Source organism: Stegostoma tigrinum, chromosome 7, assembly GCF_030684315.1.
Source record: "Stegostoma tigrinum isolate sSteTig4 chromosome 7, sSteTig4.hap1, whole genome shotgun sequence".
Classification (NCBI taxonomy): domain Eukaryota; kingdom Metazoa; phylum Chordata; class Chondrichthyes; order Orectolobiformes; family Stegostomatidae; genus Stegostoma; species Stegostoma tigrinum.
In genome coordinates, this window is record NC_081360.1 from 94,406,531 (window position 1) to 94,420,291 (window position 13,761).

The following is a 13,761-nucleotide window of genomic DNA, read 5'->3' on the forward strand; positions in this document are numbered from 1 at the left end:
GAAAATTGATTGGTTTCCTTGCTGGGAGAACAAACTGCTCTATCAGATTACCCTCCAAGGGTGAAAGTGAAGATTGCCAGCAATTCACAAATTAATTCATTGATCATGCTCACTAATTAATTACAGCGAACGATATGACACCAGTTTAAAATGATTGGTAAAAGAACCTGAAGCAACATGTGGGAAAACATTTTTCCCTAGTGATGATGACCTCAAAGATGCGTCTAAGAGTGTGGTGGGTGGCACTTTCAGAGGGAGCTTTCACAATTATCTTTAAGAAAGAAATTTACCACGAAAAGATAGGTGAATGGGATGAGGGAAGTTGCTCTTGCGGAGAGCTAGCATGAACACAAGAGTTCAAATAGCCTGTTCGGTGTTCATCCTGTGATCCTCAGTTCAACCAAACCTCTGGTGCACGTATTCTAATTTGAAATAAGTGCTATACAGCCATCATCACTGCACTCACTGCCTTCGCATCTGACAGCACTTGGGGAATTGATGGCTTTGGGTATTATCATTAGACTATTCGTCCTCATGCCCTAGTGATGTTCTGGAAACCTGGGTTTGAATTTTGCCATGGCAGACGATGAAATTTGAATTCAATAAAAGCTTGGAGTTAATTCAGGTAAAGCACTCTCTGAGAGAGTTAAGGTACCTTTTCGTTTATGTAAAGTATCCTTTGGCATTGTGAAAAGAGAATGCTCGGGAGTAAGAAGTGCATGAAGTCATTTTGACTGCAAAAGATGCCTTGACATTGTCCGGTTAAAACAACAACGCTTGGGACTTCAGAGTGCCTGTTTATACAGTCATTGTAGGACTTGTGCTGCATGATTAATTTCTCAAACTATCATTTTCACAATGGCGTGCCTTTTGGTGGACAACTCCAGCTGTTTATTGAATGGGAATGGTTGTTGACATCAGGGATGAAGCATTTCAGTGAAATGTTTGTTTCCTTCAAGTATATTTCGAAGCAGTTTCAGTGTATTGGATACTATTCTGTGTGAATGAGAGTGTGTTTCTTTTTCAATAATGATATCATCAGCTACCAAATAACTTGGTTATTCATTGGGCACAGAAGAGCTATGCAGTGCCATAGTGGATAGGTGGGTGATGTAGTGGCTATGAGGAACGGACATATGGGCATTGGCTTGTAAAGGAAGTTTGAAGAGCCATGGTTATTGGTAAGCATGGAAGGGGCATGGAGAAAGAGGGAGGAATATTTTATGTTTTAACTCTTTTTCTTTGAATTTTAAATACAATGCCGGAGCCCTGAGGCAGGCTTTCTGCTTGGTCTACCTGGAACTGACAGGCTCTTAGATTTTCCTCAACTCCCAGTTTTCACCACCCACTCCCCTGCCTCATCAAAAGTAGGAAATGCAAGTGGCCATTTTTAAACATGTTTCACAGAGCTGAGATTTTTCTTGTCTTTACACACTCAACCTAGGATTCCTGGAGTACAATGTAGGACTTTAGTCTCTTCACTTGCAATAGGGTTAGTTTACGGTGCAAGGCTATGTCCAGTAGGAAAGGTTGGGTAGACTCGGCCTATATTCATATTTCCGCAAGTCTCCAAAAATGAGAAGCAATCTCACTGAAAACGAATAAAATTCTCAAAGAGGTAACCCGTTAGATGCCGAAAATTATTTCTCTCACTTGGGAAGTTTCGGACTGTGATGATAAGGTGTTTGTTAATTTAACCCAGGGTCCAGTGTTGTCCCAGGACCACTTGTTGGGTATATTTAGAAGGAGACAGAAACATACTGATAACATAGAACATAGAAAAGTACAGCACAGTACAAGCCCTTCGCCCCACAATGTTGTGCCGTGAAATAATCCTAATCCAAAAAGAAAATAACCTAACCTACATTCCCCTCAATTCACTGCTGTCCATGTGCATGTCCAGCAGTCGCTTAAATGTCACTAATGACTCTGCTTCTACGACTACCATTGGCAAAGTATTCCATGCGCTCACAACTCTCTGGGTGAAGAACCTCCCTCTGACATCTCCTCTATACCTTCCTCCTAACACCTTAAAACTATGACCCTTCGTGGCAGTCAATCCTGCCCTGGGGAAAAGTCTCTGGCTATCGACTCTATCCATGCCTCTCATTACCTTGTACACCTCGATCAGGTCACCTCTCTTCCTCCTTCTCTCCAGACAGAAAAGTCCAAGCTCAGTCACCCTCTCCTTGTAAGACAAGCCCTCTGGGGATGTGCGTTCAAATCTCACCATGGTAGATTATGGAGCACAAACATCTTGAAGCAAAAGCAAGCTGAATTGTGGCCATGAATTACCATCAGCTGTCTGATTCACGAGCATTTTTCAGGGCCGGAAATCTGCTATGTTTACTTGCTCTGGCCTCCAGGTGGCACCAGGCCCATAGCAAAGCAGCTGACCTTTGACCACCGTCTGAAGTGGCCTCGTTAGCTCATTAGCTCGGAGAGCGATCAGGGATGAGCAATAAATACTGGTCTTGCCAGAAATGCCCATATCCCAAGAAAGAATAAAAGAAAGGCAGAAGTTGGCAGACTTTTGTTCGTTAAAAGAGTTGTAGGAGCATAGGATTTAGGACTAGGAGTAGTCATTTGTCCCTTCCAGCCTGTTTTGCCATTCAAGGTGATGGCTGAAGGCGAGATTGAAGTATGAAGCAGATTTTATTGAGTCTGTGTTGAACTCTCTTACTCGTGTTGCCCAAGATTCCTTAATATTAATGTCATTCATTAAAGTCCAGTAAGCTCAGATTTAAACTTAACGGATGATCAAATCTCAATTGAGGTTTGCAGGAGAGAGTTCCAATACTTTTTATATAAAATCCTTAAGATAACTCAGAAATGAGGGAAGGGATGACTGGATATCATAGCTTGGTTCACCAGCCGTTAAAGATGATGCCAACTTAGGTTGGTGCACACTGCCATCTGCTGGCAGGAGGAAAACAAAAACTCAATCAAACTTGTTCTTCGACTGCGTGGCCCAAAGCCCAGTTTATGCAGCTTGGAACGCTTGAACTTTTTGGGGTAAGTGAGTTATCATGGGGGAGAAAACAATCAGGAAGTTAGGTGGGGCAGGGGGTGATCAGGGGATCACAGACTCCCCAGTTCACCAAGCAACACAAGCCACAGTGTGGATGAGAGAAGCAAACCATGGAGCAATGCAATGTCACTATCCAAAGATGAATTGGGGGGTAGGTAAGGGCTTAAGTGGAAACTAACTACACATCTTATAATTGTTTTAGAATTTAACTAGCTCAGCTTAGCTAAGATCAAACAACAGTGAAGGCAAAATGCGACAGGCAGCGGAAAATGGAAAGTGGAGAGGTAAACTTTGCATTTACACAGCATTTTTCTTAAACACATGACATCCTAAAGTGCTTTATAGTTAATGAAGTACGAATGAATTGTAGTCACAGTTCCAATATAAGAAACACAACAACCAGTCTGCAGAAAGCATGGTCTCACAATGTTTGCTGGCTAGATAATTTGTTTTTCTTTGGAATATTGATTGAGGACTAAATATTGACCAGAGAGGATTGTTCTTCTCTCCATGGAAACAGTGCAATGGATCTTTCATTTACGCCTGAGAACACAGACTGGTCTTTCCTGTAATATTTCATTTGATTGTTGGTACCTCTCACAATGTAGCATTCTCTCAGCACTGCAATGCAACTTCAACCTAGATTTTTCTGTTCAGGTCTTTGGGGTTGGCTTTGAAACCAAAACCTTCTGACTGAGAGGTGAGAGAGCTATCTATCTTATTTATTTTCATGAGATATGAGCAGCACCAGCCGGGCCAGTACTTATAGCCAGTTTGTCAGTCAGTTTGTGTCTGTGGGTGCCAGAAGCTGGAGGCTAGCCTATTTGACCCTGAGTTTAAGGGACTCATGTATTTGCTTTGAATTAGAGTCATAGTAAGTCTAGTACTTAACACATTTTAGGTGCCTCAGACAGAGATACCAGCTTAAGGAAAACAGAATCTTGTGAATGGACATAAATTGACAGAACAGAAACTGATTATAGCGACCAAAACTTGAGCAAGAAGCCTTTTATGTGACCATAATGGTGTCTCTACACAGAATTACAGAATTGTTATAGCGTCGGAGAGGCCATCCATCCCACAGTGCTTGCAACGGTTATATTCCCTCATGTCAATTTCCTGCCTTTTCCCCAAATCCCTGCACACCATTTCTACCCAAATAATCATCTACTACGGAGATAGCTAGAACCGCAGATGCTGGAGTCAGACACAATACAGTGTGGAGCTGAAAGAACACGGTAGACCAGGCAGCATTAGAGGAGCAGGAACGTTGACATTTCTGAAGAAGGGTCCAAACCAGAAACATCAACTTTCCTGCTCCTCTGATGCTGCCTGGCCCGGTGAATCATCCAAAGTGCTCTTGAATGCCTCAACTGAACCTGCCTCCACCACATTTCCAGGAAGTGCAGTCCATACCCGAGCTACTGTTGTGTGAAGAAGTTTTTTTTCCTCACATCATTCTTTGTTGGTACGTCACTTCAAATCTGTGCCCTTTTGTTATTCTACCCAGCTCACTCATAATTTTGAAAACTAATTTTCAAATCTCCTTTCAGTTTTCCTTTCTCCAAGGAGAACAGCCTCAACCTCTTCAATTTATCTTCATATACATTTAATCTTTATGCTGACAGTACACTGACAGTCTCTTATCAATCTGTTCAGTGTCTGACTTCCACTGGAAAAAAGTAGTTTGGGTCTATCGAGCCAGATTCCACTTTGGGATCTGACTTAGAATCATAGAGTCATAGAGTGTACAGCATGGAAACAGATCCTTTGGTCCAATTTGTCCATGCTGACCAGATATTCTAAATAAATCTGGTCCCATTTGCCAGCATTTGGCTCATATCCCTCTGAACCCTTTCTATTCATATACCTATCCAGATGCCTTTTAAATGCTGTAATTGTACCAGCCTCCACCACTTCCTCTGGCAGTATATTCCACATATTTATCACCCTCTGCATTAAAATGTTGTCCCTTAGTTACCTTTTCAATCTTCCACTTTCACCTTAAACCATGCCGTCTAGTTTTGGACTCCTCTACCCTGGGGAAAAGGCCTTGACTATTCACACTACCCATGCCTCTCATGACTTAGCAAACTTCTTTAAATTCCCCTGTCAGCCTCTGATGCTCCAGGGAAAATAGCTCCAGCCTATTCAGCCTCTCCCTGTGGCTCAAATCCCAGCAAAATCCTTGTAAATCTTTTCTGAACCCTTTCAAGTCTCACAACAGGGAGGCCAGAATTGAATGCAGTATTCCAAAAGTGACCTAACCAATGTCCTGCATGACTGCAACATGACTTCTCAACTCCAACACTCACTGCCCTGACCAATAAAGGTAAGCATACCAAACACTTTCTTCACCATCCTATCTACCCGCAACTCCACTTTCAAAAATGTGCTGGGATCAGAACACTATGAGGAAAGACCCAAAGGGCTTGGTAAATGTTATCTTAAAAAGAGAAGCGTAAGTGATGGTCTGTAAGTGCTCTTTGCATTTATGGAGGGTTTCGAGGGATGCAGAGAGAGTGTTTGTACTAGTGGGTTTGAGCAAAATTAGAGGCCATCGATGTAATAGTCACAAAGAAGTCCAATAAAAAATTCTGAGTAACTTTTATTTCCTAAAGATTGGAGAGAACATGGAATTTATCACCCACATAGATTGGTTGAGGAGATTGCTAAGGATACTTCTAAGGCCAAGCTAGATAAACACAAGACAGAGAGGAAGAGAAGGCCATGCTGATAGAGTGAGATGGGTAAGGGAAGGATAAAGGATTCCATTGAGTACTTGGACCATGCCTGTGGTGAAAATTCTATGCCATTCTCAACAAAAACCTTTCAAATTAAACAATGTCATTATCTTCAAACAGGAGGAAATTACCTGCAAGCGGATGGGCTGTGGTGATTGCCCTTGAACCAGCTGATCCTGAAACTCCACACCTCGACTCAGCCAAATTGCCCTTGACAGTGACTGGTGCTCTGTTGGGATGACGTAAGGCAGCCTTCAGTGGTGTGATCCCATTAAACTGGACGGTAGAAAGGCAGCCAATAAATCCCCAAGTGCTTGTTCTTAGGAGCTCCTTGTCTAGCCCACTAGTGTCTACAATTCAAACAAAACAGCACGAGAGTTAGAACATAGAACAGTACAGCACAGAACAGGCCCTTCAGCCCACAATGTTGTGCCGACATTTTAATTCTGGATCCAGGACAATACACACCCCAGCAGGACAGAAAATATAATAACAATCATACTTCAATTATTTAAATGATGGTTGCAGTGATTAATGCTTTAAAATGTGCTTGTTTGTTTAATAAATCAAGTACAGAACACTGGGAAAGTCACCATAGTCCCAGAAGGATGGTCTCCTTTTACAGTAGACTGGTTGCGAGTTTAAGCTGAGGGTCACAGTGCCTGGGGCAAGAGGTGAGGCTGAGAAGTCAGTACCTCATTGTGACCTCATCCTGTATGGGAAATGAACCCGTGCTGTTAGCATCACTCTGCTTTACAAATGCAACCATCTAACCAAATGAACTAATTAACCCCCAACGTATTGCTGTAAACTCTATTCCATGTTGCTTCATCACATTAATATTTGTAGATAAATTCTTGCTTCTAACACGGGTACTGCTCATAACTGGCATCATGTTTGAGAGATCAGGCAAGAGAAATCAAATTGATGTCCAAAGAGGCACGAGTAGGAGTCAGCTCCTCAACTTCATTCTACACCCTACAGTGGGACTGTGGTTCATCTGTGATTGGGTTCCATATGCTTGCTTTTGCTCCAAAATCCTTAATAGTCTTTGGTTGCCAAAATTTATCAGTCTCAGTTTGAAATTGATAATTGATGAATTACCATTCCCCAGAAAGGCTCTTCAAATTTTATTGCCTTTTGCACACCGATGTGTTTCCTAATTTCAATCCTAACAGGTCTCGCTCTAACTTTAGAATTTGCTCACGAGTCCCATTCAAGTTTCTCTCAATATGCCCTATCTACTCGCCTGAAAACCTTGATCAAATCAACCCTCGACCCTAGTCCCAGAGAGGAACCAGTTCTGAAGAAGTCACTTGAGCCACTACTTTAACTCTGATTTATCTCTCTACAGATGCTGCCAGACCTGCTGAGCTCTTCCAGCAGCTTCTGTTTTTGTCTTTGAATTACAGAATCTGCAGTTCTTTCGGTTTTCATTCAGGAGAAACGTTAGGAAGCATTTCTACCCAGAAAGTGTGGGAGAGGTTTGGAACTCTCTCCGGCAAATGATGGTTGACATTAGATGCGTTGTTAATTTTAATTTTTTTTATATTAAGTAAAGCTATTAAGGGATATGAGCCAAAGGCAGATATACGAAGTTTAGGCCACAGATCAGCCATGAATGGTGGAACAGGATCACGGGCCTGAATGGCCTACTCCTGTTTCGATTCTCCTATGTTGTCGATGAAAACACATGGTGCTGTCACATTATTTAGCCAGTCGGTCACTGGTTAGAGGCAACAGTTTATAGACAAATGATAGAACAGGCTCAAGGGGCTGAATAGCCTCTTCCTGGTTCTACTCTCCTATATTTTAGATTGATTTCAAAACTGCTTTTGAAGGACCACAGGTGAGTTGCTGCAGTGTAACTTGTAAGTGGGTACACCTTGTTTCTACTGTGCCTGGATAACTATAACCTGGTTTGATGTGTGAATAGGAACTTCATGTCAATGCTCCTAAAATGTCTTCTTTACACTCCTTAGTGTTGTGTCAATTCCTCTGTCACCACATTCTTAACACAATGAGAACTCAGCAGACAATCAAACACCAAACAATTCAACATGATAGTGACTAAAATTGTTTGTGTGGGCAACAATAGTTGCCACTTGTGGGAGCTTGCTGTGCGCAAATAGATTGTTATGTTTCCCACATCGTAACCTTTTGAAATCTAACTGATTGGTATAATGTTGCTTCAGACATGCTAAGGCCATTAAGGTATTTCCTTTGAAGACGAGAAATTATTCAACAGTTTGTATAATATCACTGAAGCAGTGCACCAATGCTTCATGAATACTCAACAAGTAGATAACATCATGCTTTTGACCTTGTAATTACCAATTCCGAAATCATCAATAATTGAAAATAAAACCACCCTGCAACAGTCATCTGTCTCAGTTGAATATGATTTACAGTAAAAGTTAGCGTGAGGCTTTAGAAGTAGATTAAATTTCATGCTCAGTGAGTTCTTGTTTAGCACTGCTGAAATGAGTTTATTCAACATGATTTATCGCAAGCATCCCCAGTGTCCTGAATTCTGAGGTGCCTAGTGTGGAACAGAGATCGTCAGCTTAGCACAGAATAGGTAATAATTCAGGCCTTGCCCTGTTCTATAAGGTTTCATCTTTCATGAAAGCCACTGCTCAATCAGTGATCCACCCATCAATACCTTTGAGTACTTTTCACAAGGTCAGGTTAATAGTTTTATGTGTCAGACTCTTTCATCAAAGGTCTCTTGACTGTTGCCTCATTTCCTGAAATTGGTGGTGGGAGACTGATTTTAGTAAAATTTATTGGCTCATAATTTAGGTACAGGAGCAAGAGAGCTAACAACTGGAATGGGCCATGCAACCCCTCAAACCTGCTGTGCCACTCAGTAACATCATTGTGGCCTTAGCTCTACTCTCCTGCCTACTCCCCAGACACCACTCATTTCTCTTGCCAATCAAGGCAACTCACCCTCAAATACATGCAAGGACGCAGTCTCCATTCTAGGTGACAAAGGGAAAACCAGACACTAGCAATCTTTGATGATGCCTTATTTTGAAGCTGTGCCCCATAGCTCCAGAAACCCTCAGCAGGAGGAAATCCCCTAGTTTTCCTGTCGATGTCCCTCAGAGTCTTATACATTTCAGTAAGGTCACTTCTCATTCTTCTAAACTTCAAAGAGCACAGACCCAATCTGCTCAACACTTCCTCACAAGACAACATCCTTCTCCCTGGAAACGGCTGAGTGAATATTCACTGGTCTGCTTTGAATACACGTACATCCCCCCCCGTCAAAGTACAAGTTAAGGCATTCAATATCCCAATACCATCCCTCCGTTCAATTTGATCACAGCTGACATGTTTCTTAACTCTATTCACTAACATTGGATCAATAACCCTTAAAACATTTAACTTATAAAGATCTATCATCCTTAGTTGTGAAATATTCCACTGACTCCCAATCTCAATGACATGTTTTAAGATGGGAGGCGAAATTGTTCTACTCTGCTTTGCATGCAGGATCTCTTCCTGATTTTAGAAGGGCCTAACTCTAATCCACCTCAACTTCTTCTCACAGAATTGCATTTAGAATATTGTGAGCACATTTTGGCCTTGCTTCGAAGGAAGGAAGTACTGGCATTGGTGGGGGTCCAGAGGAGAATTATCCCAGTGATGAAGGGCTGGTCATATGAGGAATGGTTGAGTGCTTTCAGCCTGTACTCGATGGGATTTACAAGGATGAGGGGAGAATCTGATTGAAATTTACAGAATACTGAGGTACCTGGATAGAGTGGATGTGGAGAAGATGTTTCCGGTAGTAGCAGAAACGAACCATAGAATCCCTACAGTTTGAGAGTAGGCCATTCAGCCCGTCAAGTCTACACTGATCCTCTGAAGAGCATTCCACTCAGACTCATCCCCCTCCCCTATCCCTGTAATCCTGCATTTCCCGCAGCTAATCCGCCCAACCTTCACATCCTTGAGGAAACCCACATAAACAACGGGACAATGCGCAAACTCCATGCCATCACCTGAGGTTGGAATTGAACCTGGGTTCCTGGTGCTGTGAGGCAGCAGTGCTAACCACAGTGCCACCTATAATTTAATGAAGTAGAATGAAAATATGAGAAATAAAGAAGATCCTTACCCATGATCTTGCCCAGGATCAGGGATCTCATGCCATTGAACTCTAAATCAGTTCCTAATGACAGATTGAACCTCAATGTTGGGAGCTGATCAATCTGCAAAGAGACAGGATGGAAATTGCTCAGTAAGAAAATATATAGTGTTCTTGAAATGATGTGATTAATCAACCACCATCACCTACATGGAAAGAAGTCAGCTTTGCAAAGGTCACAAGCTCACCAACTGTAGAAATGCATCCATTTATTGACGGCTGATCTTATCCCAGAATATTAATTGAAAATGAATTATTTTGCAGTGCAGGTTGTTGTCTGGGAACACAAAGAAACCCAAAATTGTCTCTCCTACTACAGCCAATAGCTTAGTGGTAGCATCACTGGACTGTTGAGCCAGATAATGTCCTGGGGAACTGGGTTTGAATCTTGCCATGGCACGTGGTGGAATTTGAATTCATCAAAAAAGTTTGAAATCAAGAATCTAATAAGGACCATGAATCCATTACCAATTGTCAGAAAACCCATCTGATTCACTAGTGTCCTTTAGGGAAGGAAACTGCTATCCTTACCTGGTCTGGCCTACATATGACTCCAGACCCATATCAATGTGGTTGAATGTGAACTGTCCTCTGGGCATAGAGGGATGGGCAATAAATGCTGCCTGGCCAGTGATGCAGTCATTCCGTTAATGAATAAAGGGTTAAAAACTAACAACGGGGTAAAACATGAGGACAGGTACATTAAAATAACTCCGACTTCTTTGTATTTAGACGAATAAAGGTATCACTATGTCATGGTCATCCACCTGAAACATCTGGAATACCTTCAGCAGATACACTGCCACCAATCCTTCTTATTGATATTCACCAAATTTACTAATGTCAAGTGGGAAGGATACTCACAAGAACTATTCGAAATTCAATAGTGATGAACTGTAGACAGATATTTTACGTGTAACTTAAAAATAACTTAAAACATTGTATATAAACATAAAATATAGGAGCATGGTAGGCCATTCGGCCCTTCAATCTACAGTGCCATTCAATATGATCATGGCTGCTCATCCAACTTAGTCCCCTGCTCTGTCTTCTTTCAGATTCTTTTATCTCTTCAGCTGTAACAGTGAGGACTAACTCTTTCTTGAATTATAATTAAGGCATATAATTGTCTCTTGTAAAGCATTAAAAAAACGTGCAACTTAATAATAACACATTACTCTTACTGAAACATCCTAACGCACACAACAACGTTGGGCACTACAAAAACACCTGAATAACCCTGGCTACTTCCTTCCAGAAAACTTCCTTTATATTTATAGCATTTATTTAACCCTTCCAGGTATTAACTGCCTTACGCATCAAGCATGATCTGATTGAGACTTTTTAAACATTGGTTAATGCACGGAAAAACCACTTCAGTTCGAAGACAAATCTCACATTTGGAGATAGGCCATTCACAAGGAATGTCAGGGACCATTTTGCCACACAGAGTCATAGAGCTGTACAGCATGGAAAGGCCCTTCTATACAACTTGTCTGCACCAACCAGATATCCTAGATTAAGCTAGGTCCATTTGCTAGCAATTGGCTCAAAACCCTCTAAACCCTTCCCTGTTAATGTACCCATCCAGATGCCTTTTAAATGTTGTAAGAATATGTGTATCTATTAAAAGAAAATTAATTCTCTTGCCGAAGAGTCAGAGAAGTTGAGATCAATTGAAATTTTCAAACAAAATTTTGTTGTTTAATGATATTAAGGCAGATGGAATAATGGCAGGTAAATTGTCCAGATCGGTAACAATACAATTTAACAGCAGAACAGGTATACGGGACTGAATGGCTAACACATGCTTCCATGTTCCTTCCATAAAAATCCACAGTTCCACAGAATCACTTAATCAACTTTTGTTTATAACTTTCTGCTTCCAACTATTCACCATGTCACCCACGTTTGTGTCTCAACATGTACCAGTCTCTACTCCTTCTTCTAAGTCTTTAACAGATGTGTGATGAGGTTAGGGTGCCTATGCAGATAATTCCAGATCTTATATGACAGTACAGGCAGGAACGGGAGAAGGAGTGTAGGTGCACCAGTGGATGTGCATTTGTCTGACGAAGTGTTGATTAACATGCGTGTAAATTTGTGTTTAAGCACGCTCATGAACGGGTGCAGGTTTCATCTTCCTTCTTTCATGTGATGTTGGCATTGTTGGCAAATGATCTTGAACAACTGAACAGATTGCTGGGCTTTTGCAGAGGGTTGCCAAAAGTCAACCACAATGCTGTGGGTCTGGAGTCACATGTAGGCCAGACTGTGTAAGGGTGGCAGTGTCCTCCCCTAAAGGACATTGCTGAATCAGACAGGATTTTACAGTTGGTGACGGTTTCATCACTAAAGACTCATTCTATAATTTCAGATATATTAACTGAATTTAATTGTTAATGTACCCATCCAGATGCCTTTTAAATGTTGTAAGAGTACGTGCATCTATCAAAAGAAAATTAATTATCTTGCCGAAGAGTCAGAGAAGTTGAGATCAATTGAAATTTTCAAACAAAATTTATGTGATTTGATTTGATTGGATTTATTATTGTCACATGTACCTAGGAACAGTGAAAAGTCTTGTTTTGAGTGCAGTACAAGCAGATCATACCATACAAACAGGGGGAATTGGCCTGGACTTCACAGATGAGTCAGGTTTGCAGAGTTGGAATCCATTCTGAGCACCCTACCTTTAAAAACAGCTGCCCATTTGATTGTTGTTAGAGGTTGGGGAGTGGAATGGACTGCTAGTTAGTGCAGGTAACTCTGGAAGTGATGAGAAGGATGCTAGGTGTGGAGGCAGGCTGGATAAAAGACCTGACTCGGATCTCTGGCATTGTTTCCAACATGTGAAAAGAAAACATGAAACACAAGTATAAGTCCAGTACATATTATGCTTAATCATCATGCTTCTCACAATTCTAAATCTCCTCCTGCAAAAGGTACCTTGCCACATACTAAAGTGTTCCGGGACCATATTCAGAGGTGTAGCTTACTTTGCCAAAGATGTACCCAAGTTATCCAAAGAGATGCACAAACTTAAACCGGTTTTTTTTTTACTATACGTTCAGGGGATGAGGGCATCACAGGCGAGGTCAGCATTTATTGCCCATCCCTAATTGCCCAGAGGGCAGTTAAGAGACAACCACATTGCTGTGAGTCTGGAGTCACACAAAGGCCAGGCCAGGTAAGGATGGAAGTTTCCTTCCCTGAAGGACATTCGTGAACCAAAAGGGATTTTCTGACAATTGATGATGGTCATCATGGTCATCATTAGACTCTTAACACAGATATCCTTTTTATTGAATTCAAATTCCACCATCTGCCTTGGCATGATTTGGACCCTTTTTTCTGGGTCTGTGGATGAACAATCCCACCTTAATACCACAAGACCAATGACTCCCCAGAGTCCTCCTTCACACTCCTTCATTCCTAAAGTCCAACTTGAGTGGATCGAGCTGCTGGTTTACATGGAGACCTGCCCTCTTAAAATACTCATGTGTAAGACATGAGTCTAAGTGTGTGGCTGTGCATGGAGCCATAGAGTCATACATGGATTCAGAGCACAGGAAAAGGCCCTTCAACTTGCTGAGGCTATGCTGGTTAAAAACAACCAGCTGCATTTTCTAATGCCGTTTTCCACCCCGGCAAGCTCCATGCAGAAGATGAGAAAGGTAATTAGAGGGAACTCCGAACATGACCCAATCCCATCCCGTCTCCTCCTGTGAAAATGGGAATTGTCATGTTGCCATTACCTGGAATGAATGGATTGCCTTATGAGGAAAGGCTGGACAGGCTGGACCTGTATCCTCTGGAGTTTA

The 13,761-nt window shown here is 41.7% G+C and overlaps 1 protein-coding gene across 2 annotated transcripts in view; it reads right to left on the reverse strand.

Moving 5' to 3' along the window:
- The window catches only part of LOC125454249 (contactin-associated protein-like 5), a 974,390-nt gene that overhangs the window by 32,036 nt on the left and 928,593 nt on the right, over positions 1-13,761 (reverse strand). For both annotated transcript variants that reach the window (XM_059647525.1, XM_048534833.2), the window contains 2 exons: positions 9,908-10,001; positions 5,907-6,125 (listed from right to left, as the gene is read on the reverse strand). In XM_059647525.1, the coding sequence (XP_059503508.1) occupies positions 5,907-6,125; positions 9,908-10,001 (313 nt within the window). The remainder of the gene's footprint in view (positions 1-5,906; positions 6,126-9,907; positions 10,002-13,761) is intronic.